The sequence below is a fragment of the Malus domestica genome, chromosome 07 (assembly GCF_042453785.1).
Source record: "Malus domestica chromosome 07, GDT2T_hap1".
NCBI classification, from domain to species: domain Eukaryota; kingdom Viridiplantae; phylum Streptophyta; class Magnoliopsida; order Rosales; family Rosaceae; genus Malus; species Malus domestica.
Genome location: NC_091667.1, coordinates 28,713,476 through 28,738,797, shown reverse-complemented (window position 1 = coordinate 28,738,797; position 25,322 = coordinate 28,713,476). Strand labels below are relative to the sequence as shown.

The 25,322-nt window shown below is 36.6% G+C and overlaps 2 protein-coding genes and 1 long non-coding RNA gene across 3 annotated transcripts; all 3 read right to left on the bottom strand.

The window, feature by feature from the left end:
• Nucleotides 1-12,653: 12,653 nt before the first annotated feature.
• Nucleotides 12,654-13,552, bottom strand: LOC139197804 (uncharacterized). The gene is made up of 2 exons (XM_070825780.1): nucleotides 13,317-13,552; nucleotides 12,654-13,236 (listed from the first exon to the last, which is right to left on the bottom strand). The coding sequence occupies exons 1-2, from the start codon at nucleotides 13,550-13,552 to the stop codon at nucleotides 12,654-12,656; spliced, it is 819 nt and encodes a 272-aa protein (XP_070681881.1).
• Nucleotides 13,553-18,701: 5,149 nt separating this feature from the next.
• Nucleotides 18,702-21,634, bottom strand: LOC108175058 (cucumisin-like). Its single transcript, XM_070825779.1, has 5 exons — nucleotides 21,631-21,634; nucleotides 21,022-21,214; nucleotides 20,247-20,826; nucleotides 19,414-19,489; nucleotides 18,702-18,742 (listed from the first exon to the last, which is right to left on the bottom strand). Exons 1-5 carry the CDS (start codon nucleotides 21,632-21,634, stop codon nucleotides 18,702-18,704), a joined length of 894 nt encoding a protein of 297 aa, XP_070681880.1.
• Nucleotides 21,635-21,772: 138 nt separating this feature from the next.
• LOC139197580 (uncharacterized) lies at nucleotides 21,773-22,466 on the bottom strand. Its single transcript, XR_011583073.1, has 2 exons — nucleotides 22,270-22,466; nucleotides 21,773-22,182 (listed from the first exon to the last, which is right to left on the bottom strand). It is a non-coding gene; the product is annotated as an uncharacterized lncRNA (long non-coding RNA).
• Nucleotides 22,467-25,322: the final 2,856 nt, after the last annotated feature.

The window sequence follows — 25,322 nt, the reverse complement described above, 5'->3', positions numbered from 1 at the left end:
TATAAACAAAATGTCCCTTATACCGTCAAGATTCCTTAAGAAAACAAGTAAATACAAATAACTTATACATTTAAGGAAACTTGATCACTTTCTTTAAGGCTACAGTTCTCATTAATTCCAAGTTATTCTTAGGTGTGCTAAAGATGATTAAATTTTATTTTTAAATATACTTAGGATCAAAAGAATAACTCGTGATCAACATGGCAACTAGCAAAAGATATTCCACATGGTCAATCGGTGTAACGTTGTTATGAAAAATATCAACCTAAGGATTCCTCAGGCTTCTCATTTGTTCTTGCAAACATATGCTAATTACTTCGTTTAGTTAATTAATTGGATAAAGATGGCATCAAGTTACGTACTGAATAATCCCTTCCTTTCAGCTCTGCCGACCAGATACTTTTTTTATTTTTTTTGTCAAAACTGCCGACCAGATACTTTAATTGGATGATTATAATTAACCAATGAAGGGCTTACACGTATGATGTTTAGGACGTTGAAGAGAGATATAGAAAATTTGAGCAATCGTCCCAAAATTTTGGTTCAATTGGAGTTTTAGTTCGAATTAAAAATTTGTGAGTATTGATCTATGAATTTATTATAATATAGAATAATTGTTCTTTTAGCTAATTCTGTTAGGATTTTCATCCATTTTTTGTCTTTTAAACTCTTTATTTTGGTTGAAAGTTCTAACGGAGTTGGGTAAAAAAGGATATTGCTCCATTTTATGACAAGTTATGGGACTAGTACTCACGAATTTTTAGTTTAAGAACCAAAACTCCAATTGAGCTAATATTCATAAATCACTGCTCCAATTACCCTTTAAAGGAATTTTAATCTTTGAAGTTTGATATCATCATGCCTCTAGGTTCCTTTTGGATAGCTTGGGATAAGCACTACATCTTCCGTTACATGCACCAGTATTCTTTCCTGGAAAAGTTGATCACATGTTTCTAAATCCAGAGAAAAGCTTTTCCATATCCTGCCATATCTATTCACAGCATCCTTTTTCCTTCATTTTCTAGGGAAAGTTGATCTGAAGAAGAAAATACAGATTTTCCCTCTAGTAAGTGATCCTTTGCACAGTTGGCATATTGCTAATTTATAACATGTCGGTAGTAGTGGTTTGTCGATTGGATGGATCGTAGCTTTGATCCAGTGGGTTTTGGTTGGACTTGTGAAGTTTCAGTCCTATCCTTAGATGTCCAACCAATATTTCAGGGACAAAGAATAATGAGTTTCTCATTTGAGGTCGATTCTTACCAAAAGCAAATTTGAACCACATTACTGCTAACAAATTATGAGGCTAAGACCACCACTTTCCTCTTTAATATAGATAATATTGTTTGTTAAAAAAAAAAAAACTTAAGAGTTCAATCAGTTGGCATTTTGTGTGTTTGGCATTCCAAAATGGTTTAAGGTGAGTTTGATTCTTATAAAATAGTGACTCACAACTATTAATTATGGGTACAATGTTATAATGTTATAAGAATCAAACTCACCTTAAACAAATTTGGAACGCCAAACACAAAAAACAAAAAGAAACTTAGAGTTCAATCAGACTCACCTTAATTTGTAGTATTTTTTAAAATTTGTGTATCATTTTATGGGTACAATGTTACAATGTTATCTATGTACCATTTTTTAAAATTTGTAGTATTTTCTTTTTAGTTTTATTTTGTACCCATGTATTAATTTCTTTTAGCGCCTATATTTTTTAAAAATTCATTTGTACTCATAATTTCTTAATCTTTGATCTGTGCCCTAATTTATTTATAATGTACCCATTCTTCTTTATTAATGTACCACTTTGTTATATGTGAAATGTACCAATTTTTTTGTAAAGTGTACCAATTTTTTTTTAACAATATGGATACATTCTTTTGCCATTTATTATTTCGTATTTTTACATAGTTTTTATCCATTTATTCAATCAAAATGTTTGAATTTTTTTATTGTAACCGTTTCTAATAGTATTATAATGAGGGATTTTAAATTTATAGGATTATAAATCTCATAAAATATCAAACAATTAATGTCAAAACTATAAAAATATAAATATTAATTGTAATATAATGAGGTGTACAAAGTCAAGGGACTTTGATCAAACTTTGAATACTATTAAAGTTTTAGTCAGAGAATGTTAAGGATTAAGGACCGCATCAAAATTTTTTTTTTTAAATACAAGTGTCTACACTAATTCTACTAAACTGCGGGAAGGAGGAATCCAACTCGAGTGTAGATTGGTGGCATGCGTAAATCACCTTATTCACACACTTGCATTAAGGTATTGCATTGTTTAAATTTCATAAGTGAAACCCTTAATGTTTTTAATCATCATTTGATATTATCTCTACTAAAAAAAAAAACAATCAACTTAAAAATTGTTTAGCCATTCATATGTATCAAATCGATAATTTGGGCAACAACTAATATCCTCATAACAAACTCTCCATTCAGATATGATACATATACATGTACTGACTGATCTCCAAGTGCATTGATCTTGCACATATAATCTTAAATGATGATTAAAAAATAGGGAATTTTAATGAAAAGCTCTCTGTATTGTTCATTTTAACAAAAAACCACATTTTTTACACTAAAAAGTCAATCATGATACTATTCATTTTATCCTTTATTTTGTCTTTATCATTAAAACTCAAAGTTTTAAAGTCATTTTCATTATTTTTCCTTAAAAAATAAACGGTTCTAGTTATAAAATTTGTACTATAAGACGGCCGGTAACTCTACAAGCAAATAACCGCTTGCAACCTTTTCTTAGTGCATAACATGTGCAATAGTCTTCATCGATGGTTATCCCGGCCCGATGGTTATTGTCCTTGATCATATCTGCTCAAAGAAGAAAATGATCCGACCCAGTTTACATACTTCGACCATGATGACAATTGAAAAACAAGAGAGCCAGTAGCCAGTTGAAGAAATATTGCGAAATAAGGTAGTTTTTACTTCATTCAATTTTTGGTTATAGGGAAAGACGGTACAGAAGCATATTAAATGTGGTATCAATTCCATGTCTAACTTTTCCAACAGAAACTGCTTTTGAAAAGAAGAAAAACCTCCTGACCTACGTCACATGCCATGCATCCATATTGACCCACTACTAGAATTATGGTTATACGACACCGATGTTTGCATACCATTGCAATTGGTGACCATAGATATAAAGCAAACATTCTTAGTATTTTTTTGGTGTCTTTACAGTTGGATGCCGTTGATATCGGTGGCCTTCAAAATTGAGACATCAACTATCAGTGTCTGTTAAATAACTTTATTTCTTAAAAATACTTTTCTTTTGCATTTTAATTTTATTATTGATTTTTTAGGCACATAAGTGGTGCTAGTTTTTTTTTTTGAAAGTTGCGATATAAATTGCAAGGGGAGAAGAAATCTCCTGAGAAGAAAACCTACAGATGCAAGTGAAAAGCAAAAGGGAGAAAGGCCAAAACCCATAGAAGGACAGAGCCTTCGACCCTAATAGCATCTCTCGGCCAATATTACATCAGTGATGAAGTCAGCCGTTTCCTTGAACCAGGAGCAATTGTAGGATGTGGATAGGTCGTAGTGGGTAAGATGGTGAGTGGCCTCGTTTAGTTGGCAACGAGCGTGGGCAGCGAAAACTCCACTCGTAAGATGCTGGTTATCTGCTTCTCAAACCTCGTCCTCTCAATTTCTCAACAGATAAAGCTCCTCAGTTCATTATTATTTTTTTCAATTGGGTTTCATACTATCAAATTGGGGGTTCAAGACATAGAAGTGATTTTGGGGATTTCCAGAAGGTAACTTTTAGTTTCTTATATTTAATATTAAAAAATTTTCATGTCAAACTATTCAATTTGTTTATCATGCTTCTTAATCTGTTTGATTCTCCAATTACTCATGTTTTAGGGTTCAACTAAAGAATTTATTTATCGGCTTCCTAGTTTCTTGCCCCTTTTGTTCCTCATTTTTAAGCTTCGTTATATTAATGACTGCCCGACCGACAGTATTGAGTATATGAAATATTTTCTTCCTTCTTCTAGTGAATTATATGAACTTCTTATTATCCCCTGCACCCTAAAATCCATTGCAAGTCTCATACATACAATGTCACTCATAAAATCGATTGATTTTTTGTTTTCCTGTTACAAATGATTCTTTCGTACAATATATATTCTCCCTTGTAGTTGCGTTTGTAAATTTTTGTCTCTTATTCGCATACTATATTTACTTAATTTGTTTCAGTTACGTATTTTACTTGACATCTTAATCATTAGGCACCTTATTGTTCCAATTATGGAAACTATTGATTATATTCAAGTAAGATGGACAAAAGTTGGGCCACTTTGAATTCGGTTACAAAGGATTACAGAATAGGGCTAGCAAAATTTATCTCAAACTCATTGGAAGTATCTTATCATGATGGCAACATCAAATGTCCATGTGCTAAATGCTTGAATAGGTTCTGGTTGAGTAACAATGAAGTCAAAGTGCATCAAATTGTTGAAGGTATGGACCGTTCATACTTGGAAGTCCTATGGGTATGGCATGGAGAGACATTTGGTGACCCTCTTCCAAGTAGCCAAGTTGTACAACAAATTGCTAGTGTTAATACTCTTCATTGTGAACTAGGCCCCTTGCTTGAAGGTATTTTCTCAGGTGCCACTGCCTATTAATAATCACACCGGTCAAGAAGCTCTAATACCTGCATATGCACGTAAGTTTCAAGCCATGGTGTAAGACACCAACACGGAATTATATCCGAGTTGTGGTATGAAGAAAATGGATTTCCTCATGCAAGTATTTCAAAACAAGTGCTTATATGGGTGCAGCGAAAGTGCAGTGCAAGCTAATCTTCAACTACGCCCAAATATTCATTCATTATCAAAGAAGCTTATGAATACAAAGGCATTGTTGAAAAATTTCATGTTGCCTCACCAAAGGATCCATGCATGTGAAAATGATTGCATGTTGTATCGAAAACATGACAGTGGTTTAGATGTTTGTCATACATGTGGTGTGTCCAGATATACAACTGAGGTAGATGACACAACACCAAGCAGTAAAAAGAGAATACCTCAAAAGGTGCTAACATATTTTCCTATTACACCTCGCTTGCAAAGGTTTTACATGTCTCGACACACTAGTGAAGACATGTGTTGACATGGTTTTTCTCTCCTCGAGGATGGCTTCTTAATCAATTGCAACAATCGGGTGATCTAAGGGCAATCGATGACTTGGTGGTGCTTGTTAATGGACCTAGTAAGTGGTGTCAGAGATATAATATTTTTGTATGTAATAGGTTCAGGTTTAAAGTAAGAGGCACACAATCCAATTGGAAATACCAAAACTATGGTGTTTTCCTACAGTCTAATGTTCCAAGTTATGCTAGCCCATGTGACTGGAACCCTGTTACTGGTTTGGTAGACTACTATAGGGTTTTGACTGATGTATTTGAAATCAAGTACCATATGGAATGCAAAGTGGTATTATTCAAGTGCAACTGGTTTGATGGCACTTCCAGAAATACTGGTCAGGGAGTAAAAATAGACAAATATGGCTTTATATTGGTTAACTTCAATAATATTTCGTCTGCGAGTGGCCCCTTTATATTCGCATCACAAGCACTACAAGTGTTCTATGTACAAGATCCAACATATATTGAATGGCACGTTGCAATAAAAAAAAAGACCACGTGGTTTATTTGATATGTATGATCCGTGCGATAGATAGGATATGGAACATGCAACTGGTGATAATGATGAGGTTCGAGTTAGAAGTGGTGTAGACGCCCAAGACTTCGAAGAACGCTTGTAATAGTATCTCACTTTTGATTAAGGTAATAGTTATAGGAAGTATTGATTCGATGAAAGTGTTGTAGGATATGGAAATATTTGTATATTTTGACATTCAATCTTGAACCAAGCATTGCCCTGACTATTAGTTTTTTGATTTGGTATTATATGCAATGTATTAAATTGGTGTCTTTATGCGGCAACTTCAGGTAGGAAGGATGATTGGAGGTGCAGTGGAGCATGGTGAATGTCACTGGAATCAGTAAGTGAAAAGTTACTATGGTTCTTTTTGTGAATTTTACTTGATGTGTATACTAGAAATGCCATAGGGAAGGCATAGAACCAATTGGGTGGATTTTGTTAGTTATCAGATTGACGTGCATTGGACGTGCATTGGATGTGCATAGCTACATAGGTGGGATAAAATGCACCGTCATCACCCTTAGGGTATTTGGCTGTGTTGGACAATATCGTTGAATGTAATATGCTTTCTTATGTAGCACAAACCTTGTTATTGATAAATCTATTGTATATAAAGTGTGGTTGGTTGGAAATGTGAATCATTTTGCAAATTTAAATTTCATGTGAATTTTATATTAAGAACATGTGTTTTTGTTGTACTTTTATGCACAAACGGAAGCGAATTCTAACAAAGTACCAATATCAACGTCGTAGGTGAAAGCTAAAACAAACAATCTCAAACTAACAAAAGAGATTTATGTGGTTCGGTGTAAAGCTTACGTCCACGAGTGAAGCACGGCGAGGAATTTCACTAAACAAACGGAGATTACAAAAAAGTATTTAAACTCTCACAACCCAAATCCCACAAATTACAAACCTTAAACCAAACGAGTAGAGAACTCAAACAAATGGAGAAGATTCTTCCAAATTGCTCTCTTAACTCACAAACTCATAAATTGACTCTCACCAAATTTCCACACAAAAGAGCCACACAAAATACACTAACCCTAAGGTCCTATTTATAGTGCATAGGACTTAGGTTACAATAAGAATCATAATAGGAAGTAAATACAAATCCTAATCAAATAGGTAATTAACAAAATCTCTCCACCAAGGAAACCAACTAAGAAGTCAAAATCCAAGCCCAATAAGGACATCAAAACCAAATAGGTAACATAAACCTAATTTTTTGCATCATCTTAATTTTGAGCCGTAAAACCCAACAATCTCCACCTCGGAGAGAAATTAGCAAACTTCCAAATCAAATACAAACTTCAAATTTGGGATACCAAAATACAAACGTAAACATGCACCAAATTCTTTTGAAACTAACCTCTACTTAGACTAAAAAAATCCAAAAGTCTTCAAACTTGAAATTTCCTCAAACTCCTTTTTTAACAAATTCCATTACGGAAACTAACAAATATGAAACAAAATTCAATCAAAAGCTTGAACATACGAACAAAAAGTGTGAATTGCTCTCCACCCAAAGAACTTAAGTACCAAGCTCCACCTCCTTGCATAACCTTTAGAGGAGTTTAGAACAACAATCTTCTGCAATGTTTGCATCAACACTAGCAAAAGACTTATCAAACGGCTTCTTTTTGCCCTTGAGTTTATGGCAATCTACTTTCCAATGACCTTCCTTATAACAATAGCTACAAGTGTTGTTTCCAAGTTTACCCATTTCCTTATTCATTCCTTGAACTACCAAAGCTCCATCTTGTGTGTCAGACACTTTATTCTTTACTCTTTAGAATTCAAAGCGACTTTAACATCTTCCAAACTAAGACTTTCTCTACCAAATAGCATGGTATCGACAAAGTGTTGATACGAAGGAGATAAAGAACACAACAAAGTTATCGCATATTCCTCATCACTAATTTGGTCTTCCACACTTTTCAAATCCATAATAAGTTTATTGAATTCATTAACATGCTTATGAATTGACGTACCTTCATCCATACGAAGAGTATGCAAACTTTTCTTCAAATACAACCATTTAGCAAGGGATTTGGTCATATACAAGCTCTCTAATTTGAGCCACAACTCTAGTGTAGATTTGACATTACCAACTTCACACAAGACTTCATTAGATAAAGTCAGCAGGATTGCTTCAAGTGCCCAGAGAACCAGAGACTATGGTTTTTTCAATCAACCCTTTCATCATGACTTGAAATGATAGCTCCTGCCAGAGAGATGTGAACTTTAGAACGCTTGGATTAACTTTGATTTCAAGTCCTGGTGGTGCATTCACTTTAGCTTTATATGTGGACTTTGGTGATCCAACATTTGTGACGGTCCTATTGAAAATGCCATTCACGGATTTAGGGTTCGAGGTGGAAAGTGCAACAGAAGGATAGTTTAGATGACCACTGAGTGTTCCATGACTAGATTGTGATAATGAGCAACTATCCCCGGTAAGAGCTTTCAATAATTTGGTACTATAGCCATGTGCACACAAAAAATTTATGTAATCGATTTCAGTAGCATCATATACCAAACCAGGATACGGAGCCCTACTAGGATTTATTAGGCCAGCACCATATGCGAATTCGGCTTCAGGTTTAAGATTGCACTCATAGGCAAAATCGTTACAAATTAATCAAACATATAAATCTTAGGTAATACAATGTACATCATGGACAAAGTCTAATTATATGTAGAGCCTCTTTCACAAGACTTGGTAACATGATATCTGACAATAATTGGTCACACGACTCATCAAATATGTGAGAGAACGGCTGTATTGTAATGGGTACATTTATGAAAATGCATCTATACCAATAGTCGAAAAAGCTGACAGGATAGCAGCAGGTGACCAATTGGGGTGAAATGATTTGACATATGCAGCCATGCCCGCAGCATGTGGGCATGCCATTGATGTTCCCAAGATTATATTGTATGAAGCTACTCTGTCATCATCTTCAACACCTGAAACTGGGGGAATTGGAGGCCATGCTGCTAGAATGGAAACTCCAGGAGAAGCGATATTTGGCTGCAACATATAGGAGAAAACAAGGAGGAAAATTAAGACCCCTCAATATTCATGATTCGGTTTGTTCATTTTTTAAGTCGGCATTCACACACCTACGGGGCCTTGAAGTTACCTTGAGAATGTTAGGAGTGTTTGGATTTGGACCCCTTAATGAGAATGAAGGTAAATATGGGGCCAGTGCATCCCTACCCTCAGTACTTTTCCAAATTGTTGTTGTTGGGTTCCTACGAATCATTACATGGATTCAGGATTTATTAGTAATAACATAATAAGGGGTCATTTGATTTATGTTAGTTTCGCACATTAGCAATATTTTAAATCAATCATGCATTGTCATTCTCAAATATTGATACCTGGTTGAGTTTACGTAATGATGAAGTTTGTTTGTTTAGGTGTTTTGATGGATTGTTTTGGATGGGTTTCATAGAATTAGAATAACAGAGAATAGAGAGAACTTGGAGTTGGTACTGACGGCTTCAAGGCTGTTTAAAATGCAGCAGCCATAATTTCATTAACAAGATGAGTGATTGAAGGGTATGGTGCATTGCCATAACCTATACTCTTTTAGAGAGTGATTGACAAGAGACTTAAACAAATATTTTTACCTTACTTATCCAGATTTAATCCTACCCCTTCATTTGGGTTTAAGTGATTTAATATGGAGTGTACACTTGTCACTCACACACTCACACATATATTCAAATTGAAACTAGCCATTGCAGACTAAAACCCTTCATTTCTTCATTATTCTTCGATGCAGACTGAATCCAAGCTCGGGAGTTCCTTGCTGGCTTCGATCCATCGACTTCATAAGCAATTTAGCTTCCAACACTTCCTTCTAAACTGCTTATGGGAGTCAATCCAAGCAATCTCCTCATGTAATTGAATCTCTCATTCGGTAATGCTTTTGTGAAAATGTCTGCGATCTGATCTTCTGTGTTGCAATATCTTAGCTTGATTGTGTTGTCTTGCAATGTCTATTTGATGAAATGATATCTTCTCTTAATGTGCTTTGTTCTTTGATGAAAAATTGGGTTTTTGGTCATGGCAATTGCAGAGGTGTTGTCACACAGAAGTGGTGTGGCTTCAACTTGCAATTTGCCAAAGTCTTTGAGTATAAACCTTAGCCAAATAGCTTGAGCCGTTGCTTTTGATGCACTCATGTACTCTGCCTTGGCTGTGGATAGTGCAACACTTTGTTGCTTCACAGAGGCCCATGAAAAATCCCCTGATCCAAAGGTGAAAGCATAGCCCGATGTGCTTCTGCTATCATCTTCACTACCACCCCAGTCACTGTCACAAAATCCAATTAGGATAGTTGACTTCCCCATTTCATACTTGATGCCATAATAAAGCGTTCCTTGCACATATCTTAGAACTCTTTTTGTTGTCCCCATATGTATCTTACTAGGATTCTGCATAAACTTAGAAAGTAGGCTTGCTGAGAACATTAGATCTGGCCTTATTGCAGTTAGGTACAATAGACTACCAACAATGCTTTTGTAGTGACTAGCATCTGCAGGTTCACCTCCATCATCCTTCTTAAGCTTCTCATTTGCAATTAGAGGTGTAGAGACTGGTTTGCAACCTTTCAAACCATACCTTTCAAGTAAGGTTTCAACATACTTCCTTTGATAAATGAAGATGCTGTTTGCCTCTTGAATTACCCCAATGCCAATACAATGATGCAAGAGGCCTAGGTCAGTCATTTCATACCTCTTCATCATTTCTTCTTTGAACTCTTCAATCATTGCAACATCATTTCTAGTGTAGACAACATCATCCATATAGATTGAGACAATAAGTATCTTGTTGTTGGTTTTTATCTTAGTATAGAATGTAGCTTCACTAGGACTTTTCTAAAATCATTTCTCAGTGAAATAAGAATCAATCTCATTGTACCAAGCCCTTTAAGCTTGTTTTAGGCCATAGAGTGCCTTCCTTAGCTTGTACACCTTCTCTAGAAATGCTTCACTTGTGAACCCTTAACGTTGTTTCACAAACACCTCCTCTTCCTCTAACACGCCATTTAGAAATGCAGATTTAACATCCAATTGATGTAGCTTCCAACCTTTCTTGGCTGTTAGGGCTATCTAGGTCCTTATGGTGTTTAACCTTATTGCTGGAGCAAAGGTTTCATTGAAGTCTACACCAGGCTTCTGTGAGTAGCCTTTAGCTACCAACCTTGCCTTGTTCTTTTGCACAGAACCATCTAAGTTTAGCTTCACTTTGTACATCCATTTCACTTTAATCACCGACTTGTCACTTGGTCGATTTACAATTTCCCAAGTGTCATTATTCTCAATCATTTCAAGCTCTTCCTTCATTGCTTTCTTCCAAGCCTTGCCTTTCACAGCTTCTTCATATGTTTCTGATTCCACTACACAATAGTTACATGTAACATAGATCTCATCCAAGCTTCTCAACCTTATTGGAGTTGAACTTGGAATTGTTATCTGTGATTAACTCGGTTGTGGACTCATGCTTGCTTGATGTGAAGTCCCTTGTGTGTCACCATTCTATATGGTTTCTTCTTGAATTGAAGTTTCCATAGGCTCTATTGTTTGCCTTTTGTTGAGGTTAAGTTGTACAGAGACATTGTCCTTCTCTTCTACCCTTGTTTCCTAGTTCCATGTTGAGGCTTCATCAAAGATAACATCCCTTGATAAAATTATCTTCTAAGTTGACAGGTTGTAAACTTTGTACCCTTTCTCACTGGTACCATAACCCACAAAAACACCTTTGTTGCTTGATTTCTCCAACTTTTGCCTTAGTTGTTGAGGAATGTGAGTATAGCACACTAAGACAAACATTCTCAGATGCTTTACAGAAGGCTTTTTTTTCACTGACCTTCAAATGGGGTCTTCTTGTTCAATGCTTTAGTAGTGCACCTATTCAATAGGTACACTGTAGTATTTACCGCTTCACCCTAAAATGTATAGGGCATGTTCTTCTCATGCATCATAGACTTAGCCATTTTAACTATAGTCCCATTTTTCCTTTCTGTAATGCCATTCCGTTGTGGTGAATATGCCATAGCGAGTTACTTCTTTAATCCCACACCCTCACAGAATGCATTGAACTCATGTGAGGTGTACTCACCTCCTCTATCATTTCTCAGTCTTTTGATTTGATATCCACTTTGCAATTCCACCATTGCCTTGAACTTCTTGAATATTCTGAATACCTCAGACTTGAACCTCATGAAATACACCCAACACATCCGTGAGTAGTCATCAATGAAGGTTAGGAAATACTTGTTTCCACTGATTATTGTTGTTTGCATTGGTCCACACACATTCGTGTGAACCAATTCGAGTGGCTTTGTTGCCCTCCAAGCCTTTCCAACTTCAAATGGATCTCTGTGATGCTTTCCAAACACACACCCTTCATAGGTTTCACTGCATTGATCCAACTTTGGTATACCTTGTACCATTTCATGTTTTTGCAGATTTTCTAGACTTGTCATGTTTAAGTGACCAAACCTCTTGTGCCATAGCTTCATGGAACCTGTCACACTTGCTTTCTTTGCCACCTTTTCTAGGTACTTCAACATAAGTGGAAAGCTTATGTTTTTCACTTCCACTCTAGTCACTAGGTTTAATAGGGATCTATCATCATAAATCTCGACCACAGTTCCCCCAAAGAGTAGGAAATAACCATGCTCCATCATTTGACCCACACTAAGTAAATTCTCATCCAATCCAGGCACTAGCATCACTTCCCTTATACATCTTCTTCATTTCTTGGTGTTAATGACTAGAGTTCCTCTTCTAGTGGCTTTGACAATGTTTCCATCTCCTATTTTCACTTTTCCAGTGAAGTTTGTGTTAAGGTCAATGAGTAATGACTCATGTGCAATCATATGGTTCCTGCAGCCACTGTCAATGTACCCTACTTCATTGTTTTTTCTCCACTTTTGCATTGAAAACACAAAACACATTTGCTTTTTCTTCAATTTGGTTTGCATAGTTCACTTGCTGCACATTCTTTGATCTGCAATCCCTCATGATGTGCCCGAACTTGTTACATTTATGACATCTAGGCTTGTCCTTGAACCAACACTCCCCAAGATGAAATTTGTCACAGCGCTTGCATTGTTTCTTAGTTTTTGGATTTTCATTTGAGTTGCTGCCTTGGTTAGGTCTAGGGTTTTGATACCCATTTCCTTCCCATTTCTTGTTCTTGCCCTTCCATTGTGGTTTTTGTCTGCTTGCACTAGCTTGACTACTAGATCCAACAGAGAGTAATTGAAATGCTTTCTCAGTGGCAGAATCTGCATGCCTCTCAAGCCTTTGATCAAAAGCTCTTAAGGATGCCATCAGATCTTGCACATTAAGAGTTTCAATGTCTTTGGTTTCTTCAATGACACTCATTATTAAATCATAGGGTTTAGTCAAACTGATCAACAGTTTCTGGACAACTCTCTCATTAAGCAGTTCCTCACCATATGTTTTCATCTTATTTACAACATCACATAGCCTAGTAAAGTAGTCTTTTAATAGCTCATTTTCCCTCATTTTTGTATACTCGAAATCTCATCTAAGGGACTGAAGTTTTACCTTTCTGACTTTGGTGTCTCCTCTGTACTCTTGTTGTAAAACTTCCCAGCTCCCTTTGCAGACTCTTCATTTGTTATCCTCGGGAAAATGGTGTCTAAAACAGCACCCTGGATGATCCTAAGTGCTATAGCATCCTCCATCCGATTCCACTTTAATGTTTTGAGTTGTGTTTCTGTGAGGTCATCCTCTAGAGCATCGACCTCCATCTCAGGTAGTTCATACTCATGTTGAACCATATCCAATAAATCATAGGACTTGAAAATGGTGTCATTCTTATTCTCCAAAAATCATAGTTCTCCCCATCAAAGATTGGAGCTTTTAGCTCACTGCTACTGCTTGATCCCTTCATTTGTAGGGTTGTTTTTTGTTGTTGTTGTTGTTGTTGAAGACACTACGTAGGTGCTCCTAAAGATCTTAACTTGCCCAGATTACACCCAGAAAGTTGTAAGATCAGAAACTAGGCTCTAAGGCCATGATGAAATTTGTTTATTTAGGTGTTTTGATGGATTGTTTTGGATAGGTTTCTTAGAATTAGAATAGCAGAGAATAGAGAGAACTTGGAGTTGGTACTGATGACTTCAAGGCTATGCAAAATGCAATAGCCATAATTTCATTAAGTAGATGAGTGATTGAAGGGTATGGTGTATTGCAATAACCCATACTCTTTTAGAGAGTGATTGGCAGTTTAAGTATTTCTACCTTATGTCTCCAGATTTAATCCTACCCCTTCATTTGGGTTTAAGTGATTTAATTTGGAGTGTACACTTGTCACTCACACACTCACACATACATTCAAATTGAAACTAGCCATTGGAGACTAAAACCCTTCATTCTTCATTCTTCTTCGATGCAGACCGAATCCAAGCTCGAGAGTTCCTTGCTGCATTCGATCCCTCAACTTCAGAAGCTATTTAGCTTCTAACATGTAATGGGTAATTTGGTTACCAACATGGAACCAAACGGAAGTTGCTGGTATTGGAACAGGATCTATTACATCTGCTGCATTTCAGCTTGTCAAAACATAACCAAATGTGCCTGCATATATAGCCCCATCCCCAGTAGTCTCATCGCAAAGAATAATTTTACCCTCCACCAATTTTTAGTCTAACATGCCTATTTGGCATAACCTGTTCCATATATATATATATATATATATATATATATATATATATATATATATATATATATCCATGATATTAGCACCTGGTTAGACTTATGCTAGACTACCGTGGTTCTTCAATATAAATGGTATATATATTCTCAAAATGCGTACACATACCTGGAAGTTTCCCCATCGTAACCTACTGCCCTATCTGGAATGTCTGCAGCATATACTATGGGGTAGAATTTACCCTTCAGTTCATTCCCTATCAATTAAGGAAAACCAATTTATGGTGCCAACACGAGCTTCATCAATGGAGGGCAACCATAATTCTCAAAAGCTTCACACACTCTTGATCAAGACAGTGTGAAGCAAAACCAATTTATGGTGCCAACAAGAGCTTCATCAATGGAGAGCAACCACAATTCTCAAAAGCTTTACACACTCTTGATCAAGACAGTGTGAAGCAAAACCAATTTATGGTGCCAACAAGAGCTTCATCAATGGAGGGCAACCACAATTCTCAAAAGCTTTACACACTCTTGATCAAGACAGTGTGAAGCAAAACCAATTTATGGTGCCAACAAGAGCTTCATCAATGGAGGGCAACCACAATTCTGAAAAGCTTTACACACTCTTGATCAAGACAGTGTGAAGCAAAACAAATTTATGGTGCCAACAAGAGCTTCATCAATGGAGGGCAACCACAATTCTCAAAAACTTCACACATTCTTGATCAAGAAAGTGTGAAGCAAAACCAATTTATAGTGCCAACAAGAACTTCATCAATGGAGGGCAACCACAATTCTGAAAAGCTTCACGCACTCTTGATCAAGACAGTGTGAAGCAAAACCAATTTATGGTGCCAACAAGAGCTTCATCAATGGAGGGCAACTACAACTCGTAGAAAACTTCACACACTCTTGATTAAGACTGTTCGAAGCAAATTCAATTTATATGGTTCATCCAAACCTTCGACTACTACAAGGTGTGGCTTGCATCACAATCTCTTGCTCAATAGTGTGGAAGCAAAATTTGTATATGTTGTCTCTCCCATATTTTCAAATTTCTAGTTTCCCAAAAAAAAAAAAAAATTGGGAAATTCAACAAAGCTTCATAAATGGAGGACAACTACAAATTCTCAAAAGCTTTACATTATCTTGATCAAGATAGTGTAAAGCAAAATCAATTCATGGTACCCAACAAAGCTTTACCTACAAAACTTCACCACAAAAGCTTCACAAACAAAAGCTTCAACAAATGGAAGGCAATTACAAATTCTCAAAAGCTTCACCTACAAAGCTTCACCACAAAAGCTTCACTAACAAAAGTTTCAAGATAGTGTGAAGCAAAATTAAGTCATGGTACCCAACAAAATCTTCACCTACAAAGCTTCAACATAAAAGTTTCACCTAGAAAAGCTTCACCCACAAAACTTGACCCACAAAAGCTTCACCAACAAAAGCTTGACCCATAAAAGCTTAACCCACAAAAGCTTCACCTACAAAAGCTTCACACACTTTTGATCAAGATAGTGTGAAGCAAAATCAATTCATGGTACCCAACAAAGCTTCAACCTCAAAGCTTCACCTACAAAGCTTCAACACCAAAACTTCACCTACAAATCTTAAAAATATATATATCTATTTTTTTTCGAAAATTCGGAAATTAAAAAATTCGAAAATTCGAAAAAAAAAAAATTGCCCAGGCCTCATCTTCTTTAGGCCTAACAACTTTCATAACAAATATATATGAAGGAGGAGTTTTGGGCTACCACTTAGAAAAGAAAATGGTGAAGTTTTGTTACTTTAGAAACTTGGCTACTAGCAAGACACCTTCTTCATCAACTCCCTCGACCAGAGACTTGGTGGACTCTCACTATATGCTACTGCACCTTGATACTTGGAAGTCTCACGACCACTTAGTGATTTGAATTTTTCAAGTCTCCAACCGAGAAGTTTTCCTCACTCGGGAAATTAAGGGAACACTACCTCAACCTACATGCTTCACTCACAAAGCTTCAACATATAAGCTTCAACAAAAGAAAAAATTCAAAGAACTTAGTGAAGAAGGCTTTGGTGTATTTAACACAATACGTTGAAATGAAACAAAACTTATTTATTGATATCTCTGATAAGTTACAAATATGTACATATACATGAGTCAAAATAAACAAACAAAAGTTAGACTTCACAAGGGTTGCTTAGGAAAAAGCACCGGAGGGTGATCATTCGGACCCTCAGTACTGGACAAAACCCCAGAAAAATGAGTCATCGGAGGTTGATCATTTAGAGTTTCATTACGTGGTACAGCCCTAGAAGACGAATGCAATAAATGCGTTTGGAACAAACCCACAAACCTCTGATGATCAAGTAAAATCTGACCATCAGATTCCTACATCTGGTCAAGCTTCCTCTTCATATTTGTAGCATAGTCATGTGCGAGCCTGTGCAACTATTTATTCTCATGCTTGAGCCCTCTAATCTTCTGTTTGAGACTTATCACTTCAGTCACCAATGAGTAAATAGGTGTTGGGCCATATTAGACACAGAACTTGCACACTGAACACTGAGAGCCAGAGCATCCTTAACAGCCAACTCATCAGACCGTTTGGAAAGTAGTCTGTTCTCTTTGGGAGTGAGAAGGTTCCTGGCCACCACCATAACGGTCATATCATTCTTCGTCACAGAGTCTCCAACGGTAAGAAGACCTATAAGGGATAAGAAGGATGGGCGCCATATGTTGTCTTGAGGAGGCATGGCGGCCTCTTCACCAAAGTTCAAGTCAAAACGATGGTCGGATGGGCCAGACATTTTCAGAAATGATGAAGGAGAAATGAGGTCCCATAAATCTCTGAAGTACAAAAATAAAGGGAAAATTCCTATAAGCAATAACTCTCTGAACGTACTTCTTGCACACAATTGGTGCCCTTATAAAAGAAATGGCAGCAAGGCCGTTTGTTTAAAAATCGAAGAGACATCACTTTCCGGATTCCAAGAAGCAGATTTTCCTAAGTAAAATATGTCGACAATCCTCACACGCAACATCAGTTCCTCGGGTACCACAGATAACTTTGTCAAAGATCTCTAACAAAGTTTAGACATATAAATTTTGAAGGTCCAGCTACCCTACCATTACCCACAAGGGTAAAGGAACAGCACCACTACTTAATAACTGGAAAGTCCCTATGCGTGTCAACCTCCGTGCTTCGTGGCAGGGCAGATTGGCAAAAATACCCAACCTTTACTCACATCGAGAAAACATTCCCAATATGATTACTTGCTCAAAAATCGAAGAGGCACTATTTTTCGAAAGCCAGACTCACAACAGGATTGCTTTCTCAAAAATCGAAGAGGCACCGCTCCTTGAATCTCGAGAGCCAAACTCTCACCAGGATTGCTTTCTCAAAAATCGAAGAGGCACCGCTATCTAACTCTCGAGAGCTAGACTCACAACAGGATTGCTTTCTCAAAAATCGAAGAGGCACCACTATCCGAATCTCGAGAGCCAGACTCACAACAGGATTGCTTTCTCCAAAATCGAAGAGGCACTGCTCTCCGAATCTCGAGAGTCAGACTCCCAACATGATTGCTTTCTCAAAAATTGAAGAGGCATCGCTATCCGACTCTCGAGAGCTAGACCCCAATAGGGTTGTTTTTTCAAAAATCGAAGAGGCACGGCTCTCCAAATCTTAAGAGCCAGACTTCCAACATGATTGTTTTCTCAAAAATCGAAAAGGCACCACTCTCTGAATCTCAAAAGCCAGACTCCCAACAGGATTGCTTTCTTAAAAATCGAAGAGGCATCGTTCTTCGAATCTCGAAAGCTAGATCCCCGACATGATTGCTTGTTCGAAAATTGAAGAGACACCACTCTCCAAACTTTGAGAGCCAGATTTCCTTGGATAAAGCTTATCTGCAATCTTCACACGCAACATCAGCTTTCCAGATACCACATACCACTTTTTCAAAGTGCTCTGGCAAAGTTAAAACACGTGAATCTTGCAGCTCCCACTACATTGCTATAACCGAGAAGGGTAAAGGAACAACGTTACTACTCGCTGTTGGGATAATTCCTATATATGTCAACCTTCATCCTCCACAGCCAAGTAAACCTGCAAATAAAAAAAAAATGCTCAACTTTTCTTCACATCTGAGAGGACACTCTCAATAGAGTCTCTCAAAATACTCAGCTTATTTCTCCCTGATAATACCTCTGCAAACAAGCCACACCAGAGCAAGAGTATCTCATATCATCAGGGTTACAAGCAAGAGTATCCCATATTATGTTTTTTCCATGTCTTTTCCTTTGACCTTGTTCTTACCTGCAAGACAATGAGAAAGAGAGCATAGAGTCAGCAATTGGAATCAAGCTTCCAGTCAGGAACTGACTACCTGGAACTCTTTACCTGATTACTTACCTGGCATTGCTCTCGAGTACTCATCTTCAACATCTTATGCTTCCAGAAAAGATACCACATCTTCTTGAGGAACAGATAGGGCAAGTGAGAAGGATACAAGGAAGCATGTGGAGACAAACGCAATAGAACATGTGCCGATTCATCTATTACTTTGTCAATAGAAAAAGTATCACATATCATCAAGGTCGAACACACTCTTGATTTGATAGACTTGTTTTGACCCTCAAATTCTTGAGTCGGCCTTGTACTCTGGAGGAAGCTAGAAAACCCTTTAGCCCAATTCAAGAATAAGCATGTGGAAAGTTACTTCTTCAAAAGCAAAGGTATCTTATATCATATCTTCTCCTTTTTCTTCTCTTTATCCTTCATGCTGCCTACAAGATAAGGAGAATGAGAACAATCAGCCGGAACTCGAAATCAAACTTCTGATCTGGGACTGATTGCTTACCTTGTATGTCACCTCTTTCAGCAGATCTTCTAGCTCGGCAACTTGGGGGACTCCTACTACATGGTTTGTATCGCGCTTGACCAAGCCTGAAACTACAAGTAAGCTTCAAGTGAAATTGATACAGTACCTTGTGCATCTCCACCGATTAAAGAAACCACCCATAGATGGAGGAAGAGTACTTCCAGAGAAGCTGCCACATCTACCTATGAGACAAATAAGGCAAGTGAAGACGATACCACACTTCAGTACTTAGAAGTTTCGTGATTACTCAGCGACTTGGATTTTGCAAGTCCCCAACCGAGGAGTTTCCCTCACTCGGGAACTTAAGGGAGCATTATTTGTACCATACTTGACCAATCCCGAAACTACTGAGCACCGGTCAACGTTATGCCGTCAATGACCCAGAAGAGTTTCCATCAAACCATGAAGCCAATCACAATGTGACACGTGTCAACATCAGAAGCCAATCACAGCGCGACACGTGTCAACATCAGAAGCCAATCACAACACGACACGTGTCAATATCAGACAAAGCTAGAAACTCTTCTATAAAAAGAGATCATTCTCCCACAATATTTCCTAATGTCATTTGTACTAAATCATTCACTTGTACTCACTAAAGGAGAGCTTGAACCTATGTACTTGTGTAAACCCTTCACAATTAATGAGAACTCCTCTACTTCATGGATGTAGCCAATCTGGGTGAACCACGTACATCTTGTGTTTTCTCCTCTGTCTCTATCCATTTACATACTTATCCACACTAGTGACCGGAGCAATCTAGCGAAGGTCACAAACTTAACATTTTCTGTTGTACCAAAGTTCTCATTAATGTTGTGCATCAACACAAATCATAATCAACTCTCAGGTTAATCACTTCTCTAGTGTTTTGGTGCATCTTCAGAGTGTGTGTGTGTGTGTATATATATTGTTGATTCTCCAAAAGTGATTATATATTGCCCAACCAGAATCACTACCAAACAAAGCCCTAAATGAGCAAAGGTTAGATTCTGTATCAATTACCTCATAAATTTTGTGGTTTCCCAATTGAACCTTGGTATCAAAGTGACGATCTATGGTGCTAGCAGCCACAGCAAGAGACCATGGTGCAAAGTTTGTAATAGTTTTCAGGTTTGAACCTTCATTACCAGCAGATGCGGAAGTAAATATTCCTTTTCTTAAAGCGTGAAAAGCTCCAATGTCAATGGAATTTCTGAAGTAGTCTAACGGTTTAAGCCCCCCAAGGGAGACAGAGAGTATGTCAACACCGTCAGCTATGGCATCATCGAATGCCGCTAGTATATCAGCATCCAGGCACCCTTCTGACCAACAAACCTTGTACACCGCAATGCGTGCTGATGGCACCCCTCCTCTTGCTGTCCCCAACCCTAAACCATACAGACTTGCCTTGCTAACTAAGTTCCCTGCTGCTGTTGATGCACAGTGGGTTCCATGGCCTTCCGTGTCTCTCGGAGACAGGATATCACTGCTATTTTTGGGGTAGGGTAGACTGCGGTAATACCGTGCTCCGATAATTTTACTGTCCAAGTGTAACAACAATTTGTCATATTATTTAAGTCAGAGTTACAATTTGACAACATATCATACAAATTATAATCAAGTTCGCACTTTTTTTTTTCTGTCCAAGTGTAATTAACAACAACACGTGATATATTTATATATATATTTTTTTGAAATGTGCAGTGGATGGTTGAAATAAACTGGTTTGCTTTACTTGTTGCAAGTAAAATTGTCTTCGCCCTTGCATGCGCCTTTCCACCTTGTGGGGGGTGGACCAAACCCGGCGTCACTGAAGCTGGCAGATTCGGGCCAAATTCCATAGTCAATCACCCCGACAATGATATCAGTTTCCAGGCCCGGTCCAGAGATTTTTGAGGCTCGGGGCGACCTAAAAAAAAATGCCTTAACTTCATGTAAGAAAATTATTTATTTTCACACATAAGACATCGAAAAAATTATGCTTAGAAAAACACTTCAAACTCAATAATTTAGAAACACAGAAAGACTAATTTATTTTGTATTGAGAGAGGGAAACAAAAAAACTTCGGGCTTACAAGTAGATAGATGATGAGTTTGGTTTTCTATCTGAACTTTGAATGTTTTTTGAATAAATCATGAGTTTTTTTTTTCTTATTTACTAACCTTGTCAAAATGGGACTAAAAAATAATGATGTTTTCGAGTATTTAATTGATATGTATTATTAATGAATGGGCGCTAAATTAAAAATTTTGATGACACGTCATATAATTTGCAAATTTGGTCTATGTATTATTCTTTTTGAAGATTAGACTTGAATTAAAACGAATATTTAAAAATAACAACCCATATAGTTACTAGATAGTAACTAAAAATAAATTAACAACCAAACAAAAATTTGTAAAAATTGAAAAGAATAAACATGCACATAGCATTTCGAACTTAGGATCTTTTGTTAATTTTAAACAACAAAAATTATTGTTTCTAATTAAACTTCTTGATCCTTTAACCAAATTTTATAAATTTATACTCTTATAAAAAGAAATTTGTAAAAAATGGAAAGTAAATAAGCACACATGGTGTTTTGAACCCAAGACCTCCTCATCATTTTCAAATTACAAACCACCACTTCTAGTTAAATTTCTGTGTCTTTGAACCAAATTTTATAAATTTATACTCTTATAAAAACATATATAAATATACCGCCCTAATAATTTTGGTGCCCCTAATTTTTTTGGGCCCTAAACGGTCACCCTGCCTGCACTGGACCTGGGCCGGCCCTGTCAGTTTCAATGGCGCTTCTCTTCACCATTTCAGAAAACCAAATGAAGTCCCATGACCTTGTTGTTTGGAGCTTCTTAGTTTCACTAGGGAAAACAGACACCACACCATCCATTCCTGCATATATTTTTCTCGTCATACAATGGTCACTATTAATGTTTATGCAAGTTGAAAAATAAATTAAAGTTGGGTTCATAAGACAACCAGCCAACTTCTGTGCTTCTTCCTCTGTTAGCCTGGCAGCAATGCCATTGAAGCTTCTCTTGTAGCTGTGCAGAAGCAGAGATTCGTGCGCAATATTGCTGGACAAATAAACGTCAAAAATCAAAATCGTCAAGATTTGACACTTTCAAACTCTGCCATAATTAAGCTCGAAAAACAAAGAGATGTAAAAGATGGACAATCTCATCCAAGAACACCATCAAGTATTTATACTAAAAATGAAAAGCCATGCATTTCACGTGTTGCCTCTTTATTCTTAGGGGTATGGTTTGTGTTCCCATGATTATTTTACATATTTTAGGAGCGTATTGATATAAACGCTTAGTTTTTCAATTTCATTGCTTAAACATCTATTATTTTTAAGAATTTGATTAAACATTTTTTCTACAGTTTTGGTGATTAATTTCATTTTATTAAAAGTTCAATTTTAGAAGTTCCTTTTTTTTTTTTTTTTTTTGAACCTTTTGGGTAATTTTCATGAAATTGTTTGCTAGCCACCCTAAAAAATTTCACATTACATCTCTACTTTCGTTTTCCTTTTTTCCCTATCATTCCTTACCTATGAATTTGTTGTAGTTATATGCATCTCTCATTCTGGAGATTTTAGATTTTTTTTATTGTTTATTATACTATTTAGTTTAGTGAATTAAATAGAATGTTCAAAACTCATTATCACATACATAATCATAGTAAAGGTACGTTTGATTGTATGATCGTTTGATTGTATTAGTTCATTTGATTACCTATAATATGAGCAATTTTGGTTTTATGGTACATTTATTTATTAGTACATTTAAAATCTAAACGTACTAAAAGTCGGTACGTTTATTTTCAAATGTACCATAAGTTTTAAATACATTTATATAACTATATGTAAAATTTTACCAAATTAATGAAGCTTTCTTATGAAAGTATTAATAACTTCTTTTTTTTAATGTAGCAAGAGACTAATTAAATATAATAATAGAAATAAAAAATTCTCTCTTTTTTTAATGACAATAAAGATTTTTTTTTTGGTCAAACAATAGATTATTAAATTTTAATAAATTATATGTTAGACTAGTCACCGACAAAGTTTGAACCCACGCCGCCATGCAAGGACTCAACACATTTCTACTACTGTAGTAAAATGCCACTTGCAATGACAATAAGGAATTAGTTAAATTAATATTTTTAATTAATAAAGTCACAAATTTAAAATCCTTAGACTGTAGGAAATAGTTATTAGAGCATCTCCAAAGTAGATGTCAAAATGTCCACATAAGTTATAACAGTAAAAAAAGACAGCCACTAATTGTTTCCAACCAAAGTGTCAAATTCTATGTGGCATGACATGGAATGGCAGCGAAGGGGGCTTCTATCAAATTTGACAGCAGCTTCAAATATTTTTTAATTAATTATTAAATATTTTTTAATTAGTTTAATCATTTATTATAATAAATGTTGATTGTTGAACGTGTAGTCAGTTCATATCCTGCCTCTTTCTTTCTGTTTTTAATCAATGATAGAGTTACGATAAAGATTAGAGAATGAAGGCCTCTTGGGATTAGCTCCCGAAGCTCTGGGGAGGCAAAACAGAGGATATGAAAAAAGATTAATTAATTGGTAAAGAAAATTGGTGAATGTTTATGGGATATGTGTGTACATAATGGATGAGAAACATGTTGAAGATCAACACCAGCCCAATTGGTGTTTATGTTGAAGTGTAATCTTGCCTTGGCCTAAGATGGATCCAGCCTACGGACAAAGAAAGATTCATACACATGCTAGAGAATTCTAGCAAAGTTCAAGTTGGTGGAAGAGTTTAGAAGAATGGTGAGGATTCCACCAACATACAAGATTAGTGTAGATAATTCTAGCTTAGGAAGGTAGTGGAATCATCTAGATATCTTTAGCATGATGTTTCCATGTTTCTCCAAGGTTCCATCCATGCCTACAAAAGAAGAAGGCATCCACACCATTTGTATCAATCAATCAAAGAAGAAAGTAGCTAAGAAGAGAGCTAAGTAAGAGAGTGAGAAGTAAGAGTAGTCTTGTAGGAGTGTGAGTGGTCTAGAGTTTGTCTCTAGAAAGTGAGTGTCATAGCTTCTCAAGTTTATCCTTGATAGTTTGTGTGTTGTAATCTTTTGTGAGTGTAATACAAATAATTTGTTTACTTGTGTTGTCTCTCCAATACTTGTGTTAGAGTTGTGTACTTTAAGTTTTTCCCCAACAATTAGTATCAGAACGGTACGATCGGAGATCGTCTCTAGTGAAGTTTTTTAGAATCGTGAGAAGTTTAGTACTTCGCAAGATTATTCGTTAATCTTGTTCAGCTTATTGAAGTTCTACTGACACGATGGGAGATCTTCAAGTTGTTGGAGGAATTAAGAAGTTGAACAACAAAAATTATAACACATGGGCGAGTGCATAGAGTCTTACCTATAAGGCCAAGACCTTTAGGATGTCGTCGGCGGTAATGAAGTTATGCAGCCGGAAGAAAACATCAGCGGCATTTTAAGGAAGTCGAAGATCAAGGCAGGTAAGGCCATGTTTGCCTTAAAACCCACAATTGAAGATGACATGTTGGAGCACATACGGAAGGCCAAGACACCAAAAGAAGTGTGGGACACCTTCGCCACAATATTTTCAAAGAGGAACGATACAAGACTCCAGCTTCTCGAGAACGAGTTGCTATGGGTGGCCCAACGAGACATGATGATTGCAAAATATTTCCACAAGGTAAAGTCTATTTGCTGTGAAATTTCTAAATTAGATCCTAATGCTACCATTGTAGAATCCAGGATAAAAAGAATAATTATCCATGGATTGAGACCCGAATATCAAGGCTTCGTTGCCGCTGTACAACAATGGCCGACCCAACCATCACTTGTTGAGTTTACGAATTTGCTTGTCGATCATAAAGCTTTGGCAAACCAAATGGGAGGGGTCTCGTTAAGAGGTGAGGAGGAAGGACTCTACACCAAAAGTAAAGGTAGCTTTAAGCAGCATACTGATGGTGGATCTAAAAGAAATGGTGACAAGGAAAATGGTCA

Coding starts and splice junctions, on each gene's coding strand:
- LOC139197804 (XM_070825780.1), bottom strand. CDS start 13,552: ATGGTTCAACATGAGTATGAACTACCTGAGATGGAGGTCGATGCTCTA. Junction 13,237..13,316: donor GAGACACCAAAGTCAGAAAG/GTAAAACTTCAG, acceptor CTACTTTACTAG/GCTATGTGATGTTGTAAATA.
- LOC108175058 (XM_070825779.1), bottom strand. Junction 20,827..21,021: donor GACAATTTTACTTGCAACAA/GTAAAGCAAACC, acceptor ACACTTGGACAG/TAAAATTATCGGAGCACGGT. Junction 18,743..19,413: donor AATCGGTGGAGATGCACAAG/GTACTGTATCAA, acceptor ATTGTCTTGCAG/GTAAGAACAAGGTCAAAGGA.